Here is a 16,156-nt window from a genome sequence, read left to right as displayed (position 1 = left end):
CATTATTTAAATGAGGCTGGGAAATAGGATTGTAAAAATCTTCCAGCCAACAATTGTCAGTCCAATAATCGACGATGGGCAAAATATTCGCAGACTTTTTGATGGGCGGAGCAATGTAATCATGCACGGACTGATTTGTGTGTTAACAATACAGAAGTCCAAACATGGACGAACTAATTTCCCCCAAAAATTAGGGCTGTCAGCGTTAACGCGGTCGTCACGATTAACGCGATTCAAATTTTTAACGCGCTCAACCCATCTAGAGCACAGAATGAATAAACTTTGGACAAACTGCCCGAAATGCGTTGACAGAGACATTTCAGGGATTTTGACTCAGTTTGCACAACAGATGGGTTAACTGATAATTGTGTTAGTCGTGATGATGGTGCGTTAACGCTGACAGCACTAAAAAAATATATATAAAGTCGCCAATTTGGGATGAAAGAGGTAAACCTAAGGATGTAACCAAAGCGGTGTGCCACTTGTGCAGACATATAGTGCGAGCAAAGTACTGAAACACCACAAACTTGCACAGCATGTACGTGTCCACCGCTGAGTATGCTGGGCTATCACCAGCTTCTGCAGCTCCATCAACGAGCATTTTGGTGCACTCTGAGGAGGGCGCATTTGCTCGCAGATGAAAGAGGGTGCTGTTAAAACAGCCCTATTATTTTTTCCTGTTGACTGCTCCATCATTATTAGCAAACTCACTCATGGGCAAATAAATAAATAAATCGCCCTTGTAAAAACGATGGCCGATGGGCTCAGCCTATCGTCGATATATTTGTCCAGTCACCCAACCCTACTGGGAACTTAGTGCACTCATAGTATCTCATGATTGTTATGATTTCAGACTATTAAAACATTCTATTTATTCATTCTATTTATTAAAAAAGAGAAACACTGAACTCCGTGACAATTTTTTGCCCTGAAATATGTACTTTCACTTGGTTTCCCAGCAATTTGCAGAATGTAATAGGCTCCTACTGCCAAAAAATGTACCTAGAAGATGCTTGCTGACAATCATTAAACAACAAAAAGAATATAAAACTTTAAATACCAGATGCTAGACACATGAAATATTTGAAACAAAGTAATATTAGTATCAATGTTAAGTCAAAGTCAAAATAAAAATAAATATCTAAATGAAACTACAACAATGTCAATAGTTTCTTTGAACTTTTACAAAAAAAAAAAAGGAAGAAAAAAAAGAAGTTACAAATGCTTGTACCTGTTACTGACTCTGACCGGGAATGCTCATCACTGTCTGAGTCCTCCAACTGGTCATCACTGGAAAACAACAAGTGAGAAAAATCAAGACTAATATCATAAAACAAAAACTAAGAACCCTGACTGTAAAAACTTACAAATACTAAGTTAAATCACTCTTTCTTTTTACTTTTATTTTTACATTGTTTATTGTATTTTTTTGGTTTTCTTTATTCTTTTTTTTTTTCTTTTAAACACTTTCACCTTTTTTCCTCACATAAAAGAAAAGCATTACCTCTTGCTAAACTGTCACATTTTATGTCACAGACAAGTCATTATCATCTACTTAAAGCAGAACAAACCAATCAGTTCAAACCTATGTTCACCACAAAAATCCCAAGAAGAAGATGCCATTATACGCTAAAATTAGTTTCTGATACCGGCTATACATGCTCCCCCCACACTCAACCAGTTAATTTTTGAATATACATTTTGTATAGGGTTTTTATAGATAATTAATTTAATAAATAAACTGTTGAATACAGAATAGAAATGTATGCTGGAGTTTGTCAGGAGAAACATGCTGCAACAAAGAACATTTTCCTCTCAATTTGTATCAGGAACATTCTCTGTACTGGAAATACTATAAAATCCATGAGTCTGAAAGGGCTGGTCAACTCTAAAACATTGTATCCTTATTAATAATTTCAAACACAATATTCCTATAAAATTATCTTTCAAGTTTAAATGAATTAAAATGTGAATGTGTTTTACCTGTCTCCCTCGAGTTTGGGTAAATCTGAGCAGGAGGATGACTCTTCTAACCATGCCAAAGTTGGTCTCCGAGACTCAGTTAGTGCATGCTGGCCCTGCTCACCACTAGACAGGATCAACTGTCTCAGAATGGCTGGGTCATATGGGTTGATGTCAAACTTCAAGTGCACCTGTTGAAAACACAGGTACACACTTTTTACCTGGAGTCATAGTCAACAACATAAACAAGACTGCCCTACTCACTAAACTTTTGTCTGCTTATGCTCCAAGCTAAGCAAGTAAGCAATCAAATCATGTAACATGTTGAAAAGAGCCTCAGGAAGTGTATTACTGTCCTGCTGAGGCTCGTACATAGACTTAGTCATAGTGTGACTTCTTTACAAATCTGATATGGTAACAAAGTAAAACAAAGCTGCTCAACTGTTTCTATGCACCATGTGTATCTGGGAAATTATAACTTAAAAGACGTGCTTTGGGTTGGTAACAAGGATCAGTTACTTTAATCAGCTGCTTTAACCAGACATTTTTGAGTGCCCTTGCTAGCATCATGCCTTTTACCAATAAAGTAGGTCGATGGATTTGTGATATCACTGTTGCATTGCTTTTTGTTCTAAGACCTGGTACGGCACTATAAAGTGCTGTGTTGTGCATGCATTCCATTGTGCAGGTAAAGAGTCAGCCAGGCAAGGATTGGTTGGTACTCTGACCTTCATCATTTTGGAGACATCCCAGATGCAAATCTTGCCCCTCTTGGTGGCAGCAGCCAGGAACTGTGGGCAGCTGCCAAAACCATAGCAAGCAATCTTGTCTGAACGATCAGGACTGTTTGGAAACTGTGCGGGTGTTGTTGCCAGTGTCACCGACAGTGGGACGTTCTGTGTGTGCTCTCCCTTCACAAATGGACAATTGGGAGAATGCCGCTCATGTTCAGACCTGGGGAGTAATAAAGAAACGCTTGCCATTATAATACAATTATTATGCTGTGAGTAAGATGCATGTGTGTTTATTTAATAATCCACTCACCAAGGTTCGTCTGTTGGTTCCCAACAGACCAGGCACACGCTGCAGGTGAAACACATGGCTCTGTCATCCCCTGATGAGGCAGGCTGCAGGAACACAGTAGGGAGGGGGTTAATTTCACTGACCGCCTACTTTCCCTGCTGATTTTTATTGTAAAGAATGTAGTGTTTGTACAGCACATGTTGTAAAAAATAAATATATATAAAAAAACAAACAAACATGAAATCACTACAGATAAAAATGGTGCACTTAAAGTTGTCATAGCTTTAGCTAGTTTGCATTACAAAGCAAATTACATGGTTATATGGTTGGATGAGTCCATGTGTGTTCCTTTAACTTCATAATCTTGCAGTCAAGTACAATGTCAGATGTAAAGGCAGTTTAGAATTCTCACAGAACCCACCTGGTGGTAAAACCCTGCTTGGGCCATTGGATCAGGCTGAGCCCACCTGTACCCAGCATGTGGCCACGATGTGAATGTTTCCCTCCTGTTGGCCTCGCTGTACATCAGGGATCTGCAGAGAACAAGACCTTTTAGAATAATACAAGGCATTCTTGAAATTACACCTGGTATGCTGTTTTGACTACATCGTTGTTGTAGTTCACACTACACCGCATTCCAAATTATTAAGCAAATTATATTTTTCTTTGATTTTCTGAAATTGTCGATTCAAATGACAGTCAGCATAATGTTTGAGTCATCAACCATTAAGAGTATAATTCAAATGTTACTGAACAAAACTCCCAATGAAAACAGTATGTTTTTCAAAAATAAACTTAAAATGCACTGTTCCCAAGTTATTACGCACACAGTTTCAAAACATTTTATAGGTTGTAGAGAATTGAAAATGGTCATTTGTTGAATTTGCAGCATTAGTAAATCAATTTTACTGAAATCAAAAGCTATTTCAAACAAAAACATCTTAACAGGTCAAGTTACATATTAAAATAGGACCCCTTATTTGATAGCAGTTTTACAATTCTTGCATCCATGGAACTTGTGAGTTTTTGGAAAGTTTCTACTTGAATGTCTTTGCAGGATGTCAGAAGAGTCTCCCACAGCTGCTGTTTGGATGTGACTGCCTCCCACCCTCATAGTTTTTTGCTTGAGGATGCCTCAAAGGTTCTCAATAGGATTAAGGTCAGGGAAGAATGGGGGCCATACCATGAGTTTCTCTCCTTTTAGGCTGATAGCAGCCAATGATGCAGAGGTATTCCTTGCAACTTGAGATGGTGCATTGTCTTGCATGAAGATGGTTTTGTTGCGGAAGGCACAGCTCATCTCTTTCTACCATGGAAGAAAGTGGTCAGTCAGAAACTCTACATACTTTGCAGAGGTCATTTTCACACCTTCAGGGACCTTAAAGGGACCAACCAGCTCTCTCCCCGCGATTCTGACCCAAAACATGACTTCACCACGTCCTTGCTGACGTTGCAGCCTTGTTGGGACATGGTGGCCATCCACCAAGCATCATCCACTGCATCCATCTGGACCATCTAGAGTTGCACTGCACTCATCATTGAACAGGAGTGTTTGAAAATTAGTCTTCAAGTAGTTCTGGGCCCCACTGCAGCCGTTTCTGCTTGTGAGCATTGGTTAGGGTTGACCAAATAGAAGGTTTATGCACAACTGCAAGTCTCTGGAGGATCCTACACTTTGATGTTCGCAGGGCTCCAGAGGCACCAGCAGCTTCAAATATCTGTTTGCTGCTTTGTAATGGCCTTTTAGCAGCTGCTCTCTTAATCTGATGTATTTGTCTGGCAGAAACCTTCATCATTGTACCTTTATCTGCATGAACCCATGTGTGCTCTGATTCAGCCACAAATCTCTTAACATTATGGTGATCATGCTTTCGTGAAATATCTAAGGTTTTCATTACGTGTCCAAGGCATTCAACTATTTCAGGCTTTTCAGCAGCAGCAGAGATCCTTTTTCCTTGCTATATTGCTTGAAAATGCTGATCTGCTTAATGGTGGCCTCAGAATCTCATCTCTGATTTTTGCGGATGATGTGGTTCTGTTGGCTTCATCGGGTGAGGGCCTCCAGCTCGCACTGGAACGGTTCGCAGCCGAGTGTGACGCAGCGGGAATGAGGATCAGCACCTCCAAATCTGAGGCCATGGTTCTCAGCCGGAAAAGGGTGGAGTGCCCACTCCGGGTCGGGGATGAGTTCCTGCCCCAAGTGGAGGAGTTCAAGTATCTCGGGGTCTTGTTCGCGAGTGATGGGAGAAGGGAGCCGGAGATCGACAGACGGATTGGGGCTGCGGCTGCAGTAATGCGGACGCTGCACCGGTCAGTCGTGGTGAAGAGGGAGCTGAGTGTAAAAGCGAAGCTCTCAATTTACCGGTCGATCTACGTCCCTACCCTCACCTATGGCCACGAGCTGTGGGTAGTGACCGAAAGAACGAGATCGCGGATACAAGCGGCGGAAATGAGCTTCCTCCGAAGGGTGGCTGGCCTCTCCCTTAGAGATAGGGTGAGAAGTTCGGCCATCCGGGAGGGGCTCAGAGTAGAGCAGCTGCTGCTCCACATCGAAAGGAGCCAGCTGAGGTGGTTCGGGCATCTGGCAAGGATGCCCCCTGGGCGCCTCCTGGGCGAGGTGTTCCAGGCATGTCCCACCGGGAGGAGGCCCCGGGGCAGACCCAGGACACGCTGGAGAGATTATATCTCTCGGCTGGCCTGGGAACGCCGTGGTATTCCCCCGGACCAAGCTGGAGGAGGTGGCTGGGGAGAGGGAGGTCTGGACCTCTTTGCTTAGGCTGCTACCCCCGCGACCCGACCTCGGATAAGCGGATGAAGATGGATGGATGGATGGATGGATGCTTAATAATGTGGAACATCCTTCTTTAGTAGTTTTTCCTTTAATTGGGCTCACCTGGCAAACTAATGATCCTAGTTGTCCGAGATTGATTTCAGTGATCCAAAGAGCCCTGACACACTATTCCATCCATGGGTTTAATTGAAAAACAACTTATTTAATTTTAATGAGACTTAAACACAATTTCCATAGTAATTTGGAACGCAGTGTATGTGTGAAAACTTTGTCATATGTTTAAGTCTCAGAGGGTTAAATTAAGTGGTTAAGTTGAAAGATAGAGCAGGGATAGCTCAGTAGGTAGAGCACTCGCCCCATGATCAGAAAGTCAGGGGTTCAAATCCACCATTTGCAACCCTGCAGTACCCCTGAGCAAGGTACACACTACTCCACAAACTCTTTATTGTGTTTAAAAAGCTCAATCAAAAACATACTTGCATTATACCTAAAAAGTTTATTCTGATTCAAGTGCAAATGACCTGAATATGCACAATGTGACACAAAGCTTACTCTCACCTATCTACAGAGCGCCCAGGGCCCACCCCAAGCTCAGGTCTGGCGCTTGACAAGAGGTAGGAGAGCCTGTCCATGATGGATGAGGCCACAGACAAGGCAGCTACGTTCTGGTTTATCTTCTTCAGCTCGCTGACAATGGCACTAGCCACGAGCTTCAGCACATGGTGGGGAAGATGGAAGGTCACTGTTGCCCACTGAGATCAGAAGCATAGGGGAAGAAAGGAAAGGCAGTTATGAGCATAGTCAAAGGAAAGAGTTGTGTCTATATATAATCATATCTGAAACAAAACAACAGTTAAGCAGCATCAAAATAGAACCATGACTTTGGTGGTCCCATTCGCAACTCGGCCTACACTCTTTTTCACTTCACGATAGCTGTGTGTAAAACAAAAACTTCATGACAACCGTATTGTTGAAGTATCTTTATAAAAATAAAAATAACAAAAACCAAACAGGAATCTTCTCAACTTTGTTTATTGTGCGTTGTCTTTTTGGTAAACTGAACTACAAAAATAAGTGCATTGAGGTGATGACTATGTGTAGTGAGATGTTGACAAACTTTGTTATATTCAGGGTGCACAGTGGTATTCAGTGTTGCTTCAGATAGTGCTGGGATTTAAATTTTTTATTGATAAAACGTGCTATACAAATAAATATTACTTAGTTATTAATTTAATATTGAGCTGTCAGGAAAGTATCTCTTGCCACACATGAGAACCTATAGAGAGCTTGGTGCATTCCTAAAATTGCACATGGGTACAAAGAATGGAGCTGTAGCAACAGCTCATAGTAGTCTGTGGCAGTAGCAGATAGCAATCGGCCTATTTGGGTTTACGGTTTTATGTTTCAGAGTGCTAAACTCAAAGTGTTGTTTAAAGTTCATGTTTGAAATGAGCCATTTCAAATGTTATTGGTGGTTTACATTGATCCTTAAATTTCTATAAACCACTGCTGCATTTGGGGATTTAAAAGAAAATAATAGTTTAGTAGACTATAACGGAGTGTGGTCTGTGGCTCGGCTGCAGGGAAGGAGTGCAGTGGGTTCTGTCGGTAGTGCCAGGGGAGGTTGGTTAAAACAGATGGTGTTCACTGCCTAATCATGCCTCCCCTATTTCACTAGTGTACCGGCACCTGGAGGTGTGTGGAGTTGGAGACAACGGTGGAGCTGGCGGACGTGGCAGACTGAAAAAGTAAACTGCATCACTGTACATAAAGAAAACCTACATCCTAAACACAGTGTGTGGCATGCGTCGACAATTTAATGGTCTACCATTAAACCAAGTGGGTTACATAAACAATATGTAATGTAAACAAAATTCTGCACTGCTGTATCTTAGTATAAACTGAACTGGCTGCTTTTTGGGAGTCCTGGGTTTAAAAACAAAACAAAACAAACAAAAAACAAACAAACACAAAAACAGAGAGAAACACAGGGACAAAGTCAAGCGGCCTTATGCGGCCTGGATTTTCCAATGAAATCCAGAATAACATTCACACAAATAGGTATCACCCATACATGCATGCATGCATGCATGCATCATCAAAATTCTTTTACAGATAATTGTTACGGCATCAAAGGAAAAGTGCTGCAGAGCAGCACACCTGCCAGTAGCAGCAGCTTTGTCCTGTCCTACTACTACAAAACTTATCAGCAGAAATTACACACAGAACACTTAGAATAGAATTCAACTTTGTCATTGCACATGTCACCAGTACAAGGCAACGAAATGCAGTTTGCATCTATCCAGAAAGTGCTTTAGCAATAATATAGATATATTACAAAATATATATTAGCAGATACAAAAATATGGGTCTATTATGGGTATGTTACAATGTACACGGTGTACAGTGCTCTTGATGGTGCAGCGGTAGAACTTCACCAGGATGTCTGAGGACAGGTGGTTCTTTCTCAGAGTCCTCCAGCTTGAAGCAGTTGGGATCCTCGGAGATGTAGACACCCAGGAACTTGAAGCTGCTCACACGCTCCACAGCCGATCCACCTCCTCCCTGTAGGTGGCCTCATCGTTGTCATTGATGAGGCTAATCACCATGGTGTCATCTGCAAACTTAATGATTGTGTTGGAACCATCGGCAGGTCTGCAGTCATGGGTGAAGAGGGAGTAGAGGAAAGGGCTCATCACACAGCCTTGTGGTACACCAGTGTTCATTGTGATGGTAGATGAGCAGTGGTTATCCAGCTGGACACGTTGGGGCCGGTTGGTCAGGAAGTCCAGTAAGCATTTACACATGTGGGAACTGATGCCCAGGTCTGTTAGCTTCCTGATGAGTTGTGAAGGGAGGATTGTATTGAACGCTGAACTGAAGTCTATAAACAGCATTCTGGCGTAGGTGTTTTTATTGTCCAGGTGTGAGAGGACAGAGTGCAGCACAATGGAGACTGCATCCTCTGTGCTCCTGTTCTGACTGTATGCGAATTGGTGGGGGTCCAGGGTGGGGGGGAGACAGGCCACAGAACCACAGTCACTTCAAAATGTCCTTCCAACACATTTGGCCTTAATGGCCTAAATTTGCAGTTGCAGCCAAATTTGGGAATAAACTGGCCAGCAGAACAATTAAATCCAATGTACTAGCTCAGTGTTCCAGGATTACAGTGACACATTGTGTACACACAGTAACAGTTAACAAAAACCAAGTACTGATTTTGGAAAGCACTACATGGTGTGAACAGGACCTTTTAACATACCATATCCATTAGACAGACCCAGGTGTAAATAACTCCTTGAATCACGAGTAATATTTGCTTTTGGCACCAAAATATAAAAATAAATACAAAAGTAGGGTTTTGTGAGAAGACTATCTATATGCAGGGCTCTAGAGTGCGACCAATTTGGCTGCATATGTATGCGACTTAATTTCTTAATGGTGCGACAAAAAAAATAAAATAAAAAAAATTATAGGTTGCACCGACCAGCAGTTTGAGTAAAAAACAAAAAAAGTCTCCGCAACTCCGTGTGGTCAACAACAAAAACATATTACACCCATATCATGGTCTAAACCAATCATAGATAGTCAGGGGTGGGACCTCTCTGATTGGCCGTTGTCCAGATACTCCTGTAGCCTTTTGTGTGCATGTTTGAAAGTGCTGGCGGATAGATAGAGAGAGATCAGTAACTTGAATAAAGTAATATGGATTCATCACTTTATTCCTGAATAAATTTTTAAATATAAATGTACTTTGCCAGAAATGCCAGAATCTCAGGTTAAAGTTCACAAAACTATTTCAACAACTACCAAACAACTAAAACAGTAAATGAGAGCAGGTAAACGGATTCCACACAAAGACGTAAACGTAAACCGTGGACCCACCGACGCATCAGAATTAGTGAGATGTCGGCTTTCTCACCAGTTGGCACGTCCACAGACACGCCAGGGCTGAAAGCCGACAGCTCAGATTCTGATGCGTCGGCGGGTCCACGCTTTGTGTTTACATCTTTTTTTTGTGCTAGATTCTGAAACTGCAGGTTTTGTCTCTCTCTAACCAAAATTGACTGAACCAACAGTCAAAGAACATCAAAACTATGCTTCACATTTGATAAACGCTGTCATGAATTCCCTCATACTTTTGCTGTTTTGCTTCCACCACGATAAAATCACATTTCCTGCACAGCTCTCTCAGTATACTTCAAGAACAGTTTCCGATCTCAAATCTGTTTTCTGCATTATTCATTCGCTTATTACACACAAGGCATGTACAGTGCTGTCGCTGTTTTTTTGTTTTGTTTTTTGTTTTCCAAAAATAACCTCCGACAAGAAAGCCTCATTTCTGTTGTGTAATAGCAAAGAAATGTAAACTTTTTTAAATTATGCCAAATTGCAAAATGCTTGGCTGTGTTTCTAATAAAAACCTCTGTAACTTTGCTCTGCTTCACTTCAGCACTATTGTGTAATGTTCATATGTTGATTCATTCCATTTTTTTCTACTGCAGAATATTTTTAAGGCGGTTATCTGCTATAAAAAGCCAGGCCAGGTAAATCTCCTTCATGTTTTTCTGTGTTTTATCCTCAGTTACTTTGACACAAAGGCATCTGCTGTGAAGCTTACACCTCTGATGAAGTCTCACATGTATCAGTCCTGATAAATGATCAGAATTATAATATTTCTGACCGTGTGAGCAAAACTGAATCGAATCAAATTGAATCAGGACCTTGTGAATCGGAATCGAATGGATTATAGAAATCAGTGACGATACCCAGCCCTAGTGAGTAGCCTGTGTATGTAGCTGTGGGTAATGAGAAAATATGAAAAGAACGATTGATAACTTTTTCGTAAAGGCCTGATACATCTGAAATTCATAGCCAGTGCTCTAAAAGGGAGCCATCAACCTCTGAATGCTGAAAAAGCACAATGTATTCAAAAAACACATTATTTGCTGCGATAAATGCACTGCCCAAGTGTCCTCTCTCCCCACTGCCTTTTAGAGGCAGGCCGCAGCAAACAGGTCGTCAGAGGAGGTCAAGATGATGATTAAGTTTAACATTGTCTACAATATTGCCAAAGAGTGCTAAAGCACTTTAACCACAAGCACTTTTTCAGTAACTTATCTTTCTTGTAGAACTGTTCTCCAAATAAAGAACTTTGTGTTGACAAGATTGTTGGTTAATCATTTAAAAATCAATATTGTCTGTATGGACAGCAATTAAAAAAAAAAAAAAAAAAAAGTGAACATGTAAAACAGTGGGGTTCAACGATTCGGGTGAAAAATTTGGGTGTACCTAACTTTTGTGCTGGTGCACCTAAGAAAAGAAGTTTGGCACACCAGTGCAACCACAGAAAAAGGTTAGTCTAGAGCCCTTACAGTTAAGGCCAAAATTATTAGCCCCCTTTATGAAATTAGGCAACACTCCTGATTTCAATATGAAAATGACCATTAACAACAAGTGTTTGTTTTTTAAAGCGTATCTGTGTCCAAAATAACAAGGTCCACTAATTGTAGTTAGTGTATCAATAAAATATCCTGAGTTGAAACAAGAAAGGGCCAAAATGAGACAATACTGTACCCTTTTTGAGCCACAGCTGACAACAATCTATTAGAGTAGGTCTTTACTAGGTTGGCACAGGTCTCTTGAGGGATTTTGGTCTATTCTTCCATTGCAAATTGTTCTAGCTGGTCCAAATTGCGTGGTTTCCGAGCATGGACATTCACTTTGAGCACTCGCCACAGATTCTCAATGGGATTGAGGTCTGGGCTCTGTGCGGGCCACTCCAAGATCTTGGATTTGGTATCTTTGAAAAACTGTTGAACTAATTTTGATGTATGCTTTGGCTCATTGTCTTGATGGAAGACCCAGCGACGACCTAAGCCTAGACTACGAGCCTAGACTCCCTTTCTTCGCCAAACATAAGCAACATCCATGTGCCCAAACAGTTCCAGTTTAGTCTCATCAGACCAAAGCACAGACTTCCAAAACTCATCTTTACATTTCAAATGTTCACGGGCAAACCTCAGCCGGGCTGTGATGTGCTGCTCTTTGAGTAAAGGGGTTCTTCTGGGACGATGGCTGTGAAGCCCACCACGGTGGAGAGCCCTCACAACTGTGTTCCTTGAAACATCAACTCCAGAAGAGGCCAGGTCAGCAACAATCATTTTGGCAGATGTCCGGGGTTCCTTGCTGACATCTCTATTTTCCTCTCCAGAGTTCTTGAAAGCTTGCGCTTACAGCCACGGCCAGGTTTGTTTCTAACAGAATTTGTCTCCCTGTACTTGGCAATCATGCAACACACAGCAGTTCTAGACACTGTGAATCGCTTGGAAATGGCAGTGTAGCCTTGCCCCTTATTATGAGCCTCTACTATCTTCTTTCTGAGCTCCAGACTGATTTCCTTTGTCTTTGGCATGGTGAGTGACAGTAGTCCCTCTCATGTGTTCAAGAGCCCTGTTCCTTGGAAGCCAATTGATTGCACAGGCTTGGACAGTCTCGGTCGTTGTGTCCTTGAGCAAGACACTTCACCCGCTGCCTACTGGTGGTGGTCAGAGGGCCCGGTGGCACCAGTGTTCGGCAGCCTCGCCTCTGTCAGTGCGCCCCAGGGTGGCTGTGGCTACAATGTAGCTTGCCATCACCAGTGTGTGAATGCGTGTGTGAATGGGTGGATGACTGGATGTGTAAAGCGCTTTGGGGTCCCTTAGTGACCCCAAAAGCGCTATACAAATACAGGCCATTTACCATTACTATATTTGATATAAAGCAAGACTAAAAGCTAGTATATAGCACTGGTGAATGTGTGATTATATCAAGTTTCATCAATGTTGCAAACTTGGGAAGAAGTTTAGGAAAATGTTCCATGATTCCTGGGGGGCTAATAATTTTCGCCTCAACTGTATATGTTACAGATTAAAGTCGAGCTGTTGTGCACACAAAACCCTGGGTTTGGCTCAGAAATCTATAATGCACATGGCAGGCAGAAACACTAACACTTTTGAAAGCAAGGTGGTCAAGATGGTCATTTATTGTAGAACTAATGGTTAGAGCTGGCAATTCAATCAAGATAGCAGGAAGTAGAAATCCTTTCTAGTCAGTTGTCAATCAAGACGTAGCTTCAAGGACTAGAGCAATGGTTTCTTAAATCCCATTTACTACTTGACTTTCTGTGTGTGCTGTACTGTCTATATGAAAATAAAATATATCACTGGTAAATATACTGGTTTTTATGTGGTGTTTTTCTACTCTCCGTGAGTACTCAAAGTGCTTTTTACAACATGCCTCGTTCACCCCATTCACAAAAGCACTTTTTTTAAGCTAACATCCATACACATTCATAATCCTCTGGGTTAGTGTCCTGCACCATGATAGTTAGCATGCAGCCAGTCTGCTACCGTTCAGCCTCCTACCAGACATACCTGGAGTATCAACTTCAAAATCCTACGTCACATTGTTTCCAAGTTACTGCATTCACAAAGTTTTCAAAAAACTTTTTCTGGCCTTGAAGTCAAGGTCACAAAGATTAAAACTCGTTCAAGATTTTTAGTAGTAATTGGTATCAATTTGAAGGTCTTACATGTTTTCAAGTAATGGCATTCACAAACTTTGGTGTTAATGCCTGCCATAGGCAGGCAACCCTTTACGGCTGAGGGGTAATAAATTAATTTTAATTTTCAAAGCGCTAATGTATCGACTGTTTATAGTCAGCAGGCAAATCTGATTTAAACAAAAAAAAAAAAAAAAAAAAAAAAAAAAACCCCCAAAAAAAACCAGACAACTGTTTGACTTGACTAATTTGCCCTAAAGTAAGCGTTTAAGTATTACAGTTTCCAAAAATTTATTTTGGATACATTCCTAACAGATACAAATTTAAACTTAAATATCTTTTAATACCTACACCTCATGAACAAATTTCAACCCCTATACTTGAGAATGTTTTTTTTTCTCCAACAGAACTTCAAGTATGACAGTGCAGACCATACGATTTCCAGGTACACTTCTGAAATTCTTTCAAAAATAATAATAATTTTTTTTTGTATATCTCCCTTTCAAACTGAAATCAGATCAGGTGACTGGGGAGACCACTGTGTCCAGACAGTGCCCTGTTTATAAAATTAATTTTAAGTTTACTTTGTGACATGATACATTACTCTGCTGGACACAGCCAACAGAATATACTTAACTGTTGCCATAAAGGAATACACATAATTATAAAAAAAATACTCTGATAAAACTGTGCCATTCAAGCAGAGGCCAAATGATATTAAAAAGGCCAAAGTATCCCAAGACATTCCCATGTTTCTGGGTAATAATGCACTGAGAACTCTTCTTCACTACTCATGTATTTGAATGTCACTACTTATGTTTCTCACCCATAGTTTGTTTTAAGCATAGCTGTGCTAAAGTATTGTAGGATCTTAAGAGATATATTATTAACCAATAGTCACAGCAGACACCAGCACCATTAAAACAGTCTTCCACTTTATCTGTCTGTCATGATAATGTCTATTTTTTTTATTTCATGGATGCACTATAGTTGTGAACTACTGTAGATACTACCTATAGGGTTCCTCGTGGGAATGACAAAGTTTGCCACAATTGGACTTTAACCAATTATTTGACATCCAATTGTGTTAGTGTAAGAACAGAACAGGTGAAATGTGGTTGATTCACAGTATACAAGTGGGAATCATGTGTCCTGCCTCTTTGAGTTATGCGCTTATGTTGACATCACATCATGTGTCACATGACATAATCGTTGTAGCGCTTCAGTCGTGCACCTCTTAATTTCTGTAACCTTGTGCACTGCACCAAACCTGCCACAGGTTGGTTGAAGATACGAGTGTACATTCATTCATTTAATGACATTCCAGTTAGGGCTGGGCCATATTATACCGTTCACAGTAATACTGGTACAATGTTAGGCAACGATAAGAAAAGAAAATATCGCGATAGAATATGGGTAAAACACGTATGCGCAGTGCCTTTGTTTTCATACGCACATGGCTGAAAAAAAAAAAATGGCAGCAACGCTGAATGAGGAAAGCAGATCGTCAATCACTTGAAAATCTGTCAAATGTTTTAGTACGACTTTGCTAAGCTACAAACCTGTAGCGTTTGATGGATTGTCGGAGCATTACGGCTATCGTAGGCAGGAGCCTCGCGGAGTGATATGTACTGTGCTTCAACATAACATTACCATATTGCGTGTGTATAACCTCTTAAGTTTTGTGGATATTATACATGGTTATGCTCAGGATATGTCGGCCAATTTCTACTGGAAATGCAAATTCCTTGCTGACAGTTTAACCAAAAGGCATTTGCACTGTTAAATTTTTATATAACCTTTATGCACAAAACAGCTGCTTGTTTAAGTGAAAATGGTTTTCTTGCGCTAGTAAAGTTGTGGAGTTGTATTTTGTCTCGCATAAATTATATTGTCAGTTATATCGTTATCGCAAATTTTCAAATATATATCGTGATAAATATTTTTGGCCATATCGCCCTGCTCTAATTCCAGTACAGAAGCTCAGAGACATACAGTTAGAAAACAAAAGTTTTTTTAAAATTAAACTCACCTTCGCCACTTTGTGATTAGCTGCTGTCTCATGTGAGGTATTCTTCAGGCCTTCTTTCAGCTGGGTGATAAAAAGTTCGTAACCCTCAGTGTTTGACACATCAATCTTTTCCTGGCAGGCTGACAGTATCTGCTGGGCCTGAACAGACACAAACACATATTAGATTTAACACTTACATATTCAGTAAAAAAAAAAAAAAAAAAGCTACAACCTCAGTTTGAGGACATTTGTATTGTCTCTGCAGTCCTGTGTTTTAAGCTTTGTGATGCAAAACTAGAACAATTCACTATACTGTCATCTGCTTTGTGGCTGTGGCTCCATTTAGTTACGATGATCTGGGGTCACCGTATTGCTGCTTGTGGTTTGTTACCCTTTTGCTGAATTAGGCATTAGTTCTCCCACTATAATTAATGGATTCCTAGGTTGTTCCTGCCATTTGATGCCATAATGTGGACTGAGTCATAATTACAAACTGCATATCAAACCATTACACAAACCAACCTATTACCCTACAATTTATGAAAGATAAAAACTGTCAAAAAATTTTTTTTAAAGACAAACAAACAATTATATCTAAATTGTGACAAACAGATCCAAGGGTTTCTTACAGATTTGGATCATGTGCACATGTATTACACTTTCTTAAATTAAATATTCTGTGTACTACTGGGTGGGTAGTGTAGCAGTTCATTCACGTGAACTTTTCACACAAAAGTGTGAGACCAAAAGAACACACAAACCCCACATCAGGCTATCATATTGCTAGTGTACTCCCGAACAGTGTAAGTGGGTTTGCTAGGTTCAT

General features: G+C 40.7%; 1 protein-coding gene across 3 annotated transcripts in view; it reads right to left on the bottom strand.

The window, feature by feature from the left end:
* Positions 1-16,156, bottom strand: part of birc6 (baculoviral IAP repeat containing 6) — a 139,305-nt gene that overhangs the window by 103,780 nt on the left and 19,369 nt on the right. For all 3 annotated transcript variants that reach the window (XM_040037149.1, XM_040037151.1, XM_040037150.1), the window contains exons 3-9: positions 15,352-15,489; positions 6,335-6,528; positions 3,407-3,518; positions 3,007-3,089; positions 2,691-2,916; positions 1,984-2,153; positions 1,232-1,290 (exon numbers count right to left, since the gene is read on the bottom strand). In XM_040037149.1, coding sequence (XP_039893083.1) covers positions 1,232-1,290; positions 1,984-2,153; positions 2,691-2,916; positions 3,007-3,089; positions 3,407-3,518; positions 6,335-6,528; positions 15,352-15,489 — 982 coding nt within the window. The remainder of the gene's footprint in view (positions 1-1,231; positions 1,291-1,983; positions 2,154-2,690; positions 2,917-3,006; positions 3,090-3,406; positions 3,519-6,334; positions 6,529-15,351; positions 15,490-16,156) is intronic.

This window comes from Simochromis diagramma, unplaced genomic scaffold, assembly GCF_900408965.1.
Source record: "Simochromis diagramma unplaced genomic scaffold, fSimDia1.1 OVJJ01000197.1, whole genome shotgun sequence".
In the NCBI taxonomy this organism is placed as follows: domain Eukaryota; kingdom Metazoa; phylum Chordata; class Actinopteri; order Cichliformes; family Cichlidae; genus Simochromis; species Simochromis diagramma.
This window is presented reverse-complemented; position numbering and strand designations above follow the sequence as displayed.